Genomic DNA, 15,952 nt, shown 5'->3' on the forward strand with positions numbered 1-15,952 from the left:
AAATGTGATTTACAGCTCAAGAGATGAGGCCACTGGTCAGATTTTAAAAATCTGGCCCAATCACTAAGGGGTTAAACTAAATAGAAATCTGGTATCACTATAATCATACTGATGTAGGTAACAGCAGGTTCGCAGGATGCAGTGACGAGACACGAGACTGGTTGAATTTTGAAAAGCAAACTTTTTATAATTTAAAGCCGCTAGGGCTATACTAAGCAACCAAAAAGGGGTAACAACAGTTGTCCTCACAGGGACTCAGTACAACCAAACACTATTTGAAAAGAACACGACTAACCCGGCCGAGGCCGGTTACTATGGGGCCACAGTATGGCCGTCTACGGGTCCTTATACTCTATAATTTCACTTATGCGTCCTGACGTCCCTCGGCGCCTCTGTGGAAGCTGCGTTGTTGATGAAGCTGCTTTGGTGTCTTTGTTGAGGCTGCTGTGGCGTCTTTGATGAGGCTGCCTTGGCGTAGAAGCCGCTGGGCCCAGCTGCTGAAGATTTGGAATAGTCTTCGGGCGCCTCAGCGCCCAGGAGGAGTTGGGGCACAACAGGCCCCGATGGAGTCCTGAGATGGACTAACCCCCTGTTGTAACAGCGGGGTTGCGCTTTTTAGCGAGTTCAATGGACTCCTGTCCCCAAGCAGGGTTGTGTCGCAGTGCTCAAGAGTGGCGGTTTACTGGCCGCGCGCACAGCCTGGGGCTGTGTGCAGAATGCCTTTGTTGATGAGGAGCAGGTCCCAATTGCTGACTGCAGCGGGGTGAAGGTGGCTGTATGCGGTGATAGACAGGCCGCAACCATGGGCTGACGTGAACCAGCAGCGTCCGCGGGTGGCAGCAGGCAGGCTGCAACCGCGGGCTGATGGGGAATGGCAGCAGCCGGGAGAGGGAGCGGAGGGCTCGAGCTCAGCGGTAACGGCCGAGGATGACCGGGGGCAGATCGTAACCCGGGATTGGGGTGAAAGACAGTCCCCTGTCGGTAAGCTTGGCACCTCTTTCCTGAGGTCCACTGCGTATCTACCCTCTGCTGCTGGTCTCTTCTCTGAACTGTCAGTGTCCTTCCCGCTCTCTCACGCCTCCTCCGTGTCTGACGTATCACCAACTGCCTCCTCTGCGTGCTCCCTGCCCCTTTTATACTCGCCCCTCCCCTTGCTGTCCTGTCACTCTCAACAGTCCACTCTCCTCTGTCCCCCGGGTACTGTTTCCTTAGGAACACAGATTGCAGTCCCCTTGGTTCTGGCCCGGACACTCTGTGGGGGTCCTCCTCCCTACACTGACACGAAGAACAAAGTTGTCTTGCTGTCTCATCATTTATGTGGTGGACAGCGTTAAATAGACTTTGCATGCCGCATCTCCTACCTCTTCATTGTAGGCCAGCAGATCCGGCCGCGTGAAGGCCTTGGAGGTCACTGCATGTTGTAAGGTTGCATCGTCATGAAATGCACCACAATCGTATTGCAGTAACCTCCAAGTCCTGGACTACAGTGAAGAGGCCGGAGACATTGCATTCAGTCACGGAAAGAAGAGGACCAAGAAGCAAGTCGGCCGATGAGGTGAGAATTTTTATTATTTTGTTACCAATATTTACCTCATCACTGACCTCTCCAGACACACTGTTGCCTGCCATCCAGTCCTCTTTCCACTGTTACATGCTGCATCTCTGCATTATAGGCCATTACTTGTAGTTGCGTCCATGCCTTGGAAGTCTGCGCGTCATGAAGTCAAGACCTTACAACACACAGTGACCTCCTGGATGAGGTCGAAAGTCCCAGCCTATAGTAAAAAAGCTGTAAATGCGGCTCAGGACAGTGGAAGGAAGAGGCACAGATGGCAGGCTACAGAGTAGCTGGAGAGGTGAGCAATGAACATCTTAGGTCAGCATCTTATGTTCATAACTATGATTTGTACGCAAGTCGAATGTTCACTCAGCGACTGACTTTAAATTATTTGCCGCTTATAGAGCTCTAATTTTGGTGAAAATATTTCCTCTTCTGTTTGAAGTTTTTGATGTGTAACAAAAGACATTTTGAGGGAAAAAAAAATTCTTCCATATTTTGAACGTGAATATGGCTTCACCCCTGTAAGTGCCCTTCAATCTCTAACAGCCCTTGTATTTATTTTTTCTTATTAGATCAGAATTACACCTTGTGGAATGGTACTGAATGAAAAGCCTGAATTCAATTACTAAAAGTTGTGTCCCAATATTTCTTTCTACGTAAAGTGTAGATACAATTACATAACAATATGAAACACTTAGAACACATTATTGAGTTTTTTAAGTTTTGAAAAATAGATTTCTATTAGTTATTGTATACATTTTTAATTTTATTTTAAATGGATTTTCCAGACAGAAGATTTTAATGAAAAATATAATGTATATATAAAAAAACACCAGTGCTTTCACTAAAGATGAAAATACTGAGTATGAGTTTATGATCTACACTCTTCACAACAGGAAATAAGTGTATCTGTTCACTCAAATAGTAATATCAAAAGTATAAAAACATTACACTTAATTTGCACTGACGTTACTGAGACAACATGATCATTTGTTTTTGAGAGACTCAGTCGGCTAGGGCACTGTCAATGTTGGATCTCATCAGATTCAACCTCTGTATACACGTTTGACTACACGTCCATCCTCTATTACCTCTGGATACTTTCACCACAACAGACAGGCCTATCATCCTCTCCTCTACAGATTATGCGCAGGTGTACAGGACACTGGCAGTATATCCCAAAGTACTATTAACGTGTACCCGTATGTATTACCGGGATATCACAGGAGCAGTGATATAAGAAGGGTGGGTTATCAGACACATTCTGTAAAGCATGGTGCACACACTGAGTCAGTGTAAAAAATTTTTATACGGAAGATATTAATGACCTATCCTTCGAATAGATAATCAATATCAAATCAGTGGAGTCCAACACCTAGAATCCCATCAACCAGCTGCAATATGCCCCAGTGTCTGGCAGGATTTAAACACATTGAATAGAGCTATAATGTGTAGCTCAATTTACGGAGTAGTGGCAGCTCCTCGGTACTGTAGAGCAGAACCTACGCCTTTGAATACAAACTATTCTGCAGGAACCGGCGGCAGCCACTACACGATTTCCAGTTCCATTTCATGTGTCTGCATCCAGCAAATGCTGGAACTTATACTGACTCATTGGAGGATGTACCTGATGACAGAACACCACCGATCTGATATTGGTTATCTATTCTGTTGACAGGTCATCAATGTTTTTTACCTGGACCCCCATTACCCTTTCTTGATAACTTATCTGACTTTATCTGTTATATGTTTTCTTGTATAATTTGAAAATGCAATATAAGGCTTCTCTCTGTGCAAATTTTTATTTTTTTAATTGTCTTCAAAGTATGATTTTCAAGTAAAACAATTCTCATTTTTTAGTTGTGAGAATCGCTTTTCCCATGAGTTTTTTGGTGTCTAACTTGATGTGATTTCAAGGTAAAACATTTCCCACATTCTGAACATGAATATGGCTTCTCCCCTGTGTGAATTCTCCCATGTTTCACAAGATCTGATTTAGCTATAAAACATTTTCCACATTCTGAACATGAATATGGCTTTTCTCCTGTGTGAATTCTCCTATGATTCACAAGTTCTGAACTAAATGTAAAACACTTTCCACATTCTGAACAGGGAAATGGCTTCTCCCCCGTGTGAGTTCTTTGATGTAAGAGAAGACGTGATTTATCTGGAAAACCTTTCCCACACTCTGAACATAAAAATGGCTTCTCCCCTGTGTGAGTTCTTTGATGTATAAGAAGATGTGATTTAAATGGAAAACCTTTCCCACATTCTGAACATAAAAATGGCTTCTCCCCTGTGTGAGTTCTTTGATGTATAAGAAGATGTGATTTAAATGGAAAACCTTTCCCACAATCTGAACAGGCAAATGGCTTCTCCCCTGTGTGAATTTTCCTATGGGTCACAAAATCAGATTTAGCTGTAAAATCTTTTCCACATTCTGCACAGAAAAATAGCTTCTCCCCTGTGTGAGTTCTTTGATGTATACGAAGATATGATTTGATGGCAAAACATTTCCCGCATTCTGAACATGAAAATGACTTCTTTCCTTTGTGAATTCTCTGGTGTTTCCCAAGATCTGATTTATCTGTAAAACATTTCCCACATTCTGAACAGGAAAACGGCTTCTCCCCTGTGTGAGTTCTTTGATGTATAGGAAGATATGATTTGTCTTTAAAACATTTCCCACATTCTGAACATGAATAAGGCCTCTCCCCTGTATGAGTTCTCTGATGTCTAACAAGTTTTGATTTATCTTGAAAACATTTCCCACATTCCGAACAAGAAATTGGATTGACCCCTGTGTGACTTCTCTGATGTATAACAAGATTTTTTTTCTTATTAAAACATTGCCCACAATATGAACATGGAAAAATCTTCTCACATGTGTGAATTCTCTGATGGGAAAAAAGCTTTGACCTGTTTACAAAACATTTTCCACATTCTGAACATGAGTGTGTTTTTTCCAATTTTTCTGCGTGAATTATTTGATGTGTAACAAAAGACGTTTTAAGGGAAAAAGTTTGTCCATTTTCTGAACAGGTTAGTGGCTTCTCTGCTGTGGGAGCACCTAGATTTTTAATGTGTCTTTTGTGGCTTTTATTTTCCTGAACAGTCTGTGATGAATCTGAAGATTGATCTTTGCTGTGAAGGGATGATGAAGATATTAGATGTCCATTTGATCTCCTGGTACAGTCATCTGTCAAGAATAAAACCAATTATTATTTTTTGAAAATTCTATATTTTTTACAACATTTCTCTAAGAAAAAAAGCTTATAGAATGTGCAAATTATTCACTAGGACAAAAACAGTTCAGTTCACAATCCAAAAGTTAGGCCGCAGAACACGAACTAGTAGAGAGTTAGGTTTGACTGTTCGTTCTTTCTACTAAATATTGGGAAAAAAAATTATTACGCAGCCGAAAGTGATACCAATAATAAAAAAAAAAATCTACTCATCCCACAACTTAGGCTCATAATCAGTCTTAAAAAATTGTTTTTACATTGTTAGAAGCAGAAAAGCTTTTGAAACGCAACATGGCTTCCATAAACCAATTCCGCTAAATATGTACTGCAAAAGCCAAATCTCTCCCCTCATTCGGAGTCTTGTAGTGTGCCCAGACCACAATTAGCATCCACATGTTTGGCATTGCTGCAGTAAGAAGAACCAACTTACTGTATTTTTGGACTCTAGGATGCAATTTTTAACGAGAAAAATTCTTGCTAAAAATGTGTGCATCTTATAGTCCGGTGGCAGCTTCCTGTTACGTAGGGGAATGGTAAGACAGTCTCTATCCTGTTCACTTAGAGAACTGCTTTCTCTCCTTCTGCCCTACACTGATCTATTTGACCGATACAGAACAGCAGAGGAAGATACTGGGACCTGCACAGGGGTTGCATAACCTGAGAAACTCAAGAACCTTCCATCCGATTAATTCAACGACCTGCTGGGGTTACATTTTCAGTTTCACTTTGAAGTTCACATGTTCAGCGATTAAATTTTTTTTTCAACTCTTCATTTTTGTTAGTTTGGTTTTAACAGTTGTTTATTTTTACAAATGAGTTCTAACACCGAGGCCAACAACTACTTTTTGAGTACATTTTTATTAAACATTAAAAAGTTTACTGTCCTTCAAACAAACACATTAAAAATTAATAGGAAAACAGCTTAGTGCAACCCTTCACCCCTCCCCCTGGTGTAACCTATCAGTGGTTAACGGACAAAGATTGCTTTAGGCCGGGTTCACATTAGCGTTCAGGGGCTCTGTGGAGGGCAGCGTACTTCCTCTGTTAAGCCCCGTCTACTTCTACATGCGTCCTGAGTACCTATCTTTAACATTGGGTATGCATGACACGCGGACGTGTCGCTTTCACGTGCCCACCGTCTTCGCAAAACGCAACTTGTTGCGTTCCCGTGCGGTCGGTGGTCGCGTCAAAACAATACATCCGCATGTCCTGCGTACCCAATGTTAAAGATAGGTACGCAGGATGCATGCAGAAGTATGCATAAGTAGGCGGGGCTTAAGGAAGTACCCTCCGCAGAGCCCCCAAACGCTAATGTGGACGTAGCCTTACCGATACACAGCCGTCTATTGTAGCACTTTTAAGTGAACAACATTTTTTTGTTTTACCTTCAGGTGCATGTATGAAAAGATTTTGGCGGTTAGACACCCTAGGGCAAGCAACGTAAAGTTAATGTGAAAAAAACAGGCTCTCCAGATGAATTAGGAGTACTTTAAGTGATTGACCTTTGTTTATAGTAATAGCAAATGCAAGTTGGATTGGGAACTGCAGACCCTTAAAATAGAAGGACATGGTGCTTGGTAGCAAGGGGATATGTGAATGTAAACATTTTCTATCTAAGCATTTTCTTAATGGGAATCGGTCACTCTCTGGACGATTTTGATCTATTACTAGGGTCATATAGGTAATAAAAAGGTTAAACCATTCTTACCTGTATGCCTCATAGCTGCGGTGGTAGATCTTGAGAAATTAATTTATAATGTTATATGCTAATGATTTCTTCCAGGTTCCAGGGTGTGCGGTGCCTGGGAGAAATCTCTGCCTCCTGACTTCATTATAATGGTACCCCCCCATCAGCATTACACTGACCTGTTCGGCGATGTAATCCTGCACATGAGCTATACACACGCATGGTTACGCGAACCCTGTCCGCCTTTCAATGGGTAGTGTCTGCATTGATCTTCAGATCTAAACTGTCAAAAGTGCAAACTAAGCAGCCTCGTTCCCATGGTCGTGTGGAGGGAGGCGACCAGGGAGTGTATATTTCCTCCATTTTGCCCTCTCAGTGTACTTTGTCAGCAGAAGTGGTGGTTGGCGGGGTACCTGAGGATATACCAGTGTTTGTGGACAGTGGAGCAGGAGTCAATTTGGTTGACGCTCACTTTGTCCAGACTCATGGCCTGAGGGGTAGGATACTGGACAAACACCTAAGCGTCCAGTTCATTGACTCTGTCCCACTGAGCCAGGGGAGGTTGACCCAAGTCGTTGAAAATATACATCTGCGTATAGGGACTCATCATGTAAAGTCCCTGTCATGCCACGTCTTGGGGGGAATGCCATCACCTATCGTTTTAGGCCTCCCTTGGTTAGAAAAACAAATCCCGGTTATAGATTAGCGGTCAAGGGAAGTAGTCAGCTGGGGTCAGTCGTGTGAGGGGTGCTGCCTGGGGGCTACTGTCTCTGCCGTCTTTCTACAGCCGTCCCCTTCTACTCCAGTGGGGGCAGCAGAGTTGCTGCCAGTGAGTACAGGCAAGTCTCAACCCTCACCATTAGCCAACCCTGAGAGGCGTTGTCCTCGTAGGAGGAGGGGTCAAAGGAAGGTGGTGACTCCTTCTGAGCAATGTGGGGGTGTGAGTGTAACGACACAGGGGGACGCCTCTGTTGTCGGTTCTGGGAAGAGTTCACCATTTTGTGGCAAACGTGTGCATGGCAATAAATGTTCAGGTCTGGACCTGTGTGTGAATGAGTACGTATGGGTGTCCACCAAAAACATCCGGTGGAAGTGTGCTGCAAGGGTCTGGAGTTTTTGGGTGATCGGGTGTCGGCCATTCTCGGCCCGGGGACTTACCAGCTGGAGTTACCCCCAGTAATGCCCATACACAACTCATTCCCCAGGTCGGCGCTCTGGAGATTTGTGGTGCCTCCGGAGCATACGTTGCCACTCCCATCTGCTCATGTTTGCCATAAACCTGAGCGTCAGGTAGTTGCTGAAGTGAACTCTGGTGGAGCTAGGCATCCTCAATGTAGGTGGTTTTCCGGTGAGGTGCGGTGTTGAGGGTCCAGAGGCCCCTCATTGAAGGAGGGGTATTGTCACGATCCATTTTCGGATCTGTGGCAGAGTCTGGACTCTCTTATATAAACCTTTTTCCTTTCTGGAATCGGGGGTTAATAAGGAGTTTTGCCCCCAGTGGCCGCTGGTGTTACTACAACTGTAGTTGGTCGGCTGCTGGGTTTTTGCCCCCCCGGTGGCCGCTGGTGTTACTACATGTTTAATTAGTAAGCAGGTGGTGACCTCCCCCCTCCTTCCTATAAAAGGTCATCAGCTGCTCCCTGTTGGTAATACTGGTCATTTGCTAACCAACCTTAGTGAAGACTGGACCTACCTGGTGCAGAGGGGGTTCAGCTTATCTGGAGCAGTGGAGTTGCTGCTGGATGCTGTTTGGGTGCCTTACTCTGCTGCTTTGAGCATTGGCAGCAGACAAAGCTAAGTTTGGGTTTTTAGTTCCTTTAACCCTCATGGTGTATTTTATTTTTCCTTGTTTGTTATTTGGCGCAGTTCACTTTATTCCCTGTCTCACTTCCTGGGGAGGGGGTTGTGGGTTTAGCTCAGGGCTAAACAGGAGATAGAGACAGGTCGGGGACTTGGGCCTCACTACCATCCAGTGTACCCCCAAGTTAAGGAAAGTCAGGGCACCGCCTTAGCCTGAGGGGCAGTTCAGGGGCCCAGGTTCCACGTCTCCTGTTTTCCTCCTACTGCCTCATGACACCTACTTGCTTTAATTCTCTAATTGTTTTATTTTTTGTTTCTTATTGCACCCCTTACAGCTCTATTTAACCATAGTGGTTTCCTCCTATTTCTAGCTTGTTTATTCCCATACGGTATATACTGTGAACAGGTCCTATTCAGGATGCTAATAAACGTCTCCTATTTTCTTTGTGTATTTTTATGTCTCAGGATATCGTCCCAGTTAATTGCACCAAGATCATCTCTCATCCGTTGGAAATTTGCCTTCCTGAAGTTTAGTGTCCTAGTAACCCCTCTATTACACATCTTATTAAAGGATACACGAAAATTAATTATTTTGTGATCACTATTACCCAATTGACCCCCAACCCTTACATTTGATATGCGGTCCGGCCTGTTGGTTAATATTAGATCTAGCAGTGCCCCCCCTCTTGTTGGGTCCTGAACCAGTTGTGAAAGGTAATTGTCTCTCATAGTAGTCAAAAACCTATTACCTTTGCTGGAACTGCAGGTTTCGGTTCCCCAATGTATTTCAGGGTAGTTGAAGTCCCCCATAATAATGACTTCTCCTTGAGTCGCAGCTTCATCTATTTACTTTATGAGGATATTCTCCGTTGCTTCCATTATTTTTGGAGACTTATAACAAACCCCTATCAATAATTTATTATTTTTTCTCCCTCCCCTGATCTCTACCCACAGGGACTCTACATTTTCATTAGATTCATATATATTATCAAGCAGGATGGGTTTTAAGGATGATTTTACATATAGACACCCCCCTCGCTTATTTGTACGGTCAGCTTATAAGGAGCTATGGCAATTCTATACTAGAACCCTTTCACATGAACCCTATTTCTTGGTATGAAATTAGTAGCTAAACAATGGATGTTAGATTCCCCACCAACACTGCAGGATTCTAGAAAGCAACATCACCCTCTGCTTTTTCTTAGTCCACCATACAAATATTTTTCAGCAAATGATTTTCTAAGTTGGCAGAACATTCTACATATTTTATAATTTGGCTTCTCAGATAATAGATCTGCACCTGTAAGGGTCAGTGCCTTCTAATTCCAGGGGGTAGGGTGATACTCCTGGCTGTAAGCTTTCAACAGTACAGATCTCATTCCAACAGAAGGGCGACCCATGCAAAAAAGGAATGGAGCAAGTTTCAGGTAAGGCTGCAGCCACACTATCAGTATTTAGTCAGTATTTCACATCAGTATTTGTAAGCGAAAAGCGGGAGTGGGTCAAACATGCAGAATTGGTGAACTTGTTTCTATTATACCTTGTCCTCTGATTGTTCCTTGCCTGGTTTTGGCTTACAAATGCTGAGAAAAAATACTGATACTGAGGCCGTAGCCTAAAGGAGCATGTGGTAGTTGAACAGGAGATTAGGGACCACATGATTATAATTCCAGAGGGCAGGGTGGATCCTATGCACCAAATCAGATCTCAATTCAAAAGAAAGGATTCGAATGCCAAATTCATGGGGATAGTTTCAGGTAAAGTTGCATTTAATAGCTAAAGAGGAGACTGGAGACCACTTGATTGCTATACACCCTGACTACACCACTTATAAAGCAGCCACATCGGATAATAGAAGAATCTGTGACTTCTTTGTAGCTTGTGGTTACCACTCACCTAGGCAGTTATCTGTAGGAATCTCCTCTTTACTCCGCTCATCACTCCTCACATATGTCTCTGTAGTATTAATATGGATCAGATCTTCACCCTGAAACAAATATTGTAAAAGTCACAGACAGATGGAGAAGTCACATCTATGATCAGCTCTAATCCTGCCATCTCCACCGTTCTCATTACACAAGAATATATAATCGTCTTATTCTGTCTGCCGCGACCAATCAGCGACAGGCGCGGTCGGGCGCAGCGCTTAATCTGTAAAAAACAGAATTAAAATTAAAAAAAAGGTTATTCTCATCTTCCGACGGCCTCCAATATCCTTTCCACTCGCCTGGCATCGTGGTCCCAGTAATGCTTAGCGCAAAGGACCAGAGATGACGTCACTCTCACGAGAGCGCAACGTCATCAGCGGTCTAAGGTGCAAAGGATCACTGGGACCGCGAGGCCAGGCGCGTGGAAACGAGATAGGAAGCCGTCAGAAGGTGAGAATAACCTTTTTTACATTTTTTATATTATTTTTTTACATGCTATGTTGGTCGTGGCCTACCAATCAGCGACCAGCATAGCATATGAAAAATAATAAAAATTAGATGGCCATGGGTACCATAAATCATTACAAAAAAAAAAATAATAGTTATATACTCACCTTCGGACGGCCCCCGAACTATTTCCCTTCTCTCACCACGCGCCCCGTATCTTCCGGTCTCAGTAAGGCTTTGTGCCAAAGACCGTTGTTGACGTCACGCTCTCACGAGAGTGACGTCATCTTCGGTCCTTCGCGCTAAGCCTTACTGGGGCCAGAAGATGCCGGGGCAGGAGTGCGCGTGAGAATCACGCATGCGCATAGCGCTATCCGGCGCCATTTTCCTGAATACACATTTGCAGTGTGTCGTCAGGAAAATGGCGCCGGACAGGGCGGTATGGGCATGCGGGTACTCTGGCGCCAGTGCCACACTTCTACCCCAGCCTCCGGCAGAATGGGACAGCGCTGGACCACAGGAAAGATGGGTGAGTATAAATGTCTTTTTTTGTATGTGTGCAATTTCCTAAGGGTGAGGGGGACCATGCATACCAGGAAAGGGGAGTGAGGGGACCATGCATACCAGGAAAGGGGAGTGAGGGGACCATGCATACCAGGAAAGGGGGGTGAGGGGACCATACATACCAGGAAAGGGGGGGTGAGGGTGACCATACATACCAACAAAGGGGGGGGGTGAGGGTGACCATACATACCAGCAAAGGGGGGTGACGGGACTATGCATACCAGGAAAGGGGGGTGAGGGTGACTGTCATGTCCCACGACTTGGGAAATCATTTAATATTTGCATTGTTTGTGTTGCATCATCTGTTGCTAGGCAGAAGTTTGCCTTTCCCTGTATTTTGTTCCAACTCTCTCCCTGTAGTCCTGTGATGTATGTTTGTTCCCTCCTTCATTCTCCATTTTGTGATCGTCCCTCCATCTGTATGCATCCTGTTACATGTCCTCTGAAGAATATTCCTTTTTACCTGCTGCTTTCATCATAATACAAGAATTTCAGTTAAAGCATCCCTCTTTTCCTGGAGTCTTCTTACATGAGATCGTGGCTGAGTTAAGCTGTCTGATTAATCGGTATGAAAGTGAGTACAGGTCGATACGGAAGGGGCCCAGAAAGAGAGGTCTATCCAGGCACCATACGTTCTACATATCCATGAGTCAGAATAGTAAAAAGGAATAACCTGCCTTCAGAGACAGTAACTCAAGGACTGTGCTAAATCTCAGTGGAAAAGGATATTTCCCAGACAGACTGTAACCCAGTTCCAGCCAGACCCCAGCGTGCATAGAAGCCACACTGCAGCTGAACAGAGAGGAATATAACTCCCATCATTACACAGGACCCTGCAGCTGCTCCAGCATTAGATACAAAGTATCAACTCTGTGCAGAGTGTCTGTGTATTTCCTGTTGCTGAACAGTGGGAAGTATAACCCCCATCATCAAATCTTCCTGCCTGCAATCTAATCATGTCTGAAGCAAGGAATACAATGTCCCTACCAGACTTACAAGCACAGGAAAGAGACCCAGACCCCCATCCACCATCTAGCGAAAGGGGAAAACGTACAGTCAAACCCACATGGAAAGTCATGGAGAATTTAGAGACTGCAAAATGTGAATTATATAGTGATGTGTCTTCAGTATGGAAGAAAGTGCTGAGTCATATAGACATTGCATCAAGGCCTGCTTCTCATGAGTTACCACCAGAGGGAGTCCTAGAACAATTATGCACAGCATACCAAATGTATATGGAGAAGAGTGACCAATACATTATTCTCCTGAAGAAACTGAATCTCCCAGAGACTTTAAACGAATTGCAAGGTTTCCAGCAGCTTAATTCTGAAAGAGACTGCACTGTACGTGACATTAAAGCCAAGATAGAGGCTAGAATCGCACGAACACCAGATGCATCAACTCGCACATCCAAATCGTGTAAGCACTCAAAACGTTCATCTAAGTCAAGTTCATCAAAATATTCTACTCTTACTGAGCAGCTTATAAGAGCACGTGCTAAGGCTGAAACTACTAAGGTACAAGCTGCCTTTGCACAAAAGAGAGCAGAAATGGACACAGCTGTTGCACAAAAGAGAGCAGAAATGGATGCAGCTGCTGCACAAAAGAGAGCAGAAATGGACGCAGCTGTTGCACAAAAGAGAGCAGAAATGGATGCAGCTGCTGCACAAAATAGAGCAGAAATGGATGCAGAAGCGGCACGCGTGAAAGCGGAAAAGGAAGCTCTAGAGAAGGAATGCGAGCATGCAACAGCCATGGCAGAATTAAAGGTACTCGAGCAGGCTGTCAGTGGGAGTCAAAGAGACAGCGTCAGTTTGTGTGAAATGGAGGCAGAAGACCCTATTGAACGCACAAGAGACTACGTGCTAAGCCAAGATGGCGAACCGCAGATCATCACTAACACTCTTGATGGTGTTGACGCTTCTCTAGAGCACCAGGATGCCGATCCACTTACAGAATCCTGCATTCAAGGTCATTATACCCTCGACAACCACACAGTGCCACCTCCACATGTAGCAGAAACTATACCCACCAAACCAGTTGCTGGACTAAATGCATATGCCACTCCATACTTCCCCATGTTTCAAGGCCAAGACGTCTCCACCTCTATGTACAACACCGCTCAGCCTACAATTGTGCATCCTAAGTCAGAAAGAACAGACATGTCCGACTTCGCAAGGTACATGATTCGCCGTGAACTTACTAAAACCGGTTTCACAAGGTTCGACGACCAACCTGAAAATTACAGAGGTTGGAAAAGTGCCTTTAGAACCGTAACTGGTGACCTCGGCATCACTGCTGCGGAAGAGCTGGACCTGCTGATCAGATGGTTAGGACCACAATCCACAGAGTGTGTCAAGAGACTCAGGTTTGTACATATCAGTAATCCAACGGCTGGTCTCATGGCTGCATGGGAAAGGCTAGAGAGAAACTTTGGCAGTCCAGAAGCCATAGAGGATGCACTGTTTAAGCGACTACAGAGTTTTCCAAAGATATCCAGCAAGAACAGTTCAAAGTTCCTAGAGCTCAGTGACCTGCTGTTAGAGCTCCAGCTGGCCAAGGCAGACACCCACCTACCTGGCCTTAGCTACCTGGACACTGCTCGTGGAGTAAACCCCATTATCTCCAAGCTACCATACAATGTACAAGAGAAGTGGACTGCAATAGGGTCAAAATACAAGAAAGACCATCAAGTTTCATTTCCTCCGTTCTCCTACTTCTGTGAGTTTATAAAAGACATTGCAGAGCGTAAGAACGACCCAAGCTTTTCCTACGGAGAATCCAGTGGCCCAGCTTCACCTCCCTCTAAATACGTGAGCACACGCTCGAATGACAGAAACCGCAGGGGTCCTGTGTCAGTGAAGAAGACGGATATTCTTCCCTTACCAACATCAGCCCCAGGCAAGAGCAACAAGGGTGAAAAGATAGAGAACCCAAATCGTGAGTGTCCCATCCACAAGAAGCCACATCCCTTAAAAAAGTGCATCGGCTTCAGGAAGAAACCGCTCCAAGAACGCAAGGAACTTCTAAAGAAGTTCGGGGTATGCTACAGATGTTGTGCTTCTACTGAAAACCTTGCTAAAGACTGTAAAACTACAATTAAGTGTATGGAGTGTGACAGTGAGGATCACGTACAAGCACTCCACCCATACCGTCCTGACTCTACACGTACTCCTTCCCCCACCACGAGCCATGGCGGGGAGGACGCAGCTCAAACTGCAAGTCATACCACAATATCTTCTTCATGCACAGAAGTCTGCGGAGAAGGTCTCTGGGACAAGTCCTGTGCGAAGATTTGCCTGGTGAACGTATATCCCAACGGTCACCCAGAGAAAGCCGCGAAGGTGTACGTCCTCTTGGATGATCAGAGAAACCGATCACTTGCAAGGTCAGAACTCTTTGATATGTTTAACTTAAAGGGAAATGCTTACCCTTACACCTTAGGTACCTGCAGCGGTGTTACAGAGGTCTCTGGGAGAAGGGTCAGTGGTCTTATAGCGACATCTCTCGACAACACCGTTGAGATACCCTTACCCACACTTGTCGAGTGCAACCAGATTCCATCCAATCGAGAAGAGATCCCAACGCCAGAGGCTGCTCTTCATCACCCACATCTCAAGGGGATAGCAAACAAGATACCAGCCCTCAACAACAGCGCAGATATCCTGATTCTGCTTGGCAGAGACATTCTCCGGCTGCACAAGGTACGTCAGCAAATTAACGGACCACACGACACACCATTTGCCCAACGCTTTGATCTAGGCTGGGTAATTATAGGCGATGTTTGCATACACAAGATGAAGAGACCTAATAACATCTCCTCTTACAAAACACACATCTTGCCAAATGGTCGCAGCACTCATTTTCAGCCATGCCCACATCATTACTGGGTGAAAGAGAAAGTGAGCAACACCAAGAGGCAACAGGAATCCTTCAACAACATGAACATGCTCCAGCCCTGGGACGAAAACCTCGGGTCAACAGTGTTCGATTCCACAAGTGAAGACAACAAGTTAGCACCCACAAGGGAAGATAAAGAATTCATAAAGGTTATGGACAAAGAATTTGTTCAAGATGACTCCAACAGTTGGGTAGCTCCTTTATCCTTTCGTTTCCCAAGAGCGAGGTTGCCAAACAACCTGCAGCAAGCAACTGCAAGGTTCTCATCCTTAAAAAGTACCCTAAAGAGGAAACCAGAGATGGAGAAGCATTTCATTGACTTTATGCAGAACATCTTTGACAAAGATCATGCTGAACCTGCGCCACCACTGAAGGAAGGAGAAGAATGTTGGTACCTTCCATCCTTTGGTGTCTATCACCCTCGCAAGCCTAACCAGATCAGAGTGGTGTTTGACTCCAGTGCTCAGTATGAAGGTCTCTCTCTCTCAACAACCTGCTACTAACTGGACCCAACCTGAACAACAGCCTCCTTGGAGTATTGATCCGCTTCAGACAAGAACCTGTTGCTATAATGGCCGACATCCAGCAGATGTTTCATTGCTTCATCATGAAGGAAGACAGCAGAAACTATCTTAGGTTCCTATGGCACAAAGACAACAATGTCAACAATCAAGTCATAGACTACCGGATGAAGGTCCATGTCTTCGGCAACAGTCCTTCACCTGCTGTGGCGATCTACGGACTGAGACGGACAGCCCAGGAAGGTGAGAGAGAGTACGGATCCGATGCTCGTCAATTCGTAGAGAAGAACTTCTACGTA

General features: G+C 44.8%; 1 protein-coding gene across 1 annotated transcript in view; it reads right to left on the bottom strand.

Moving 5' to 3' along the window:
- Nucleotides 1–1,896: 1,896 nt before the first annotated feature.
- Nucleotides 1,897–15,952, bottom strand: part of LOC141053043 (uncharacterized) — an 84,588-nt gene continuing 70,532 nt past the window's right edge. Inside the window, exon 9 of the mRNA XM_073550375.1 lies at nt 1,897–4,398. Within this exon, the coding sequence (XP_073406476.1) occupies nt 3,418–4,398 (981 nt within the window). The 3' untranslated portion in view covers nt 1,897–3,417. The remainder of the gene's footprint in view (nt 4,399–15,952) is intronic.

The sequence above is a fragment of the Dendrobates tinctorius genome, unplaced genomic scaffold, assembly GCF_039654945.1.
Source record: "Dendrobates tinctorius isolate UK_male_01 unplaced genomic scaffold, ASM3965494v1 ptg000164l, whole genome shotgun sequence".
NCBI classification, from domain to species: Eukaryota; Metazoa; Chordata; class Amphibia; order Anura; family Dendrobatidae; genus Dendrobates; species Dendrobates tinctorius.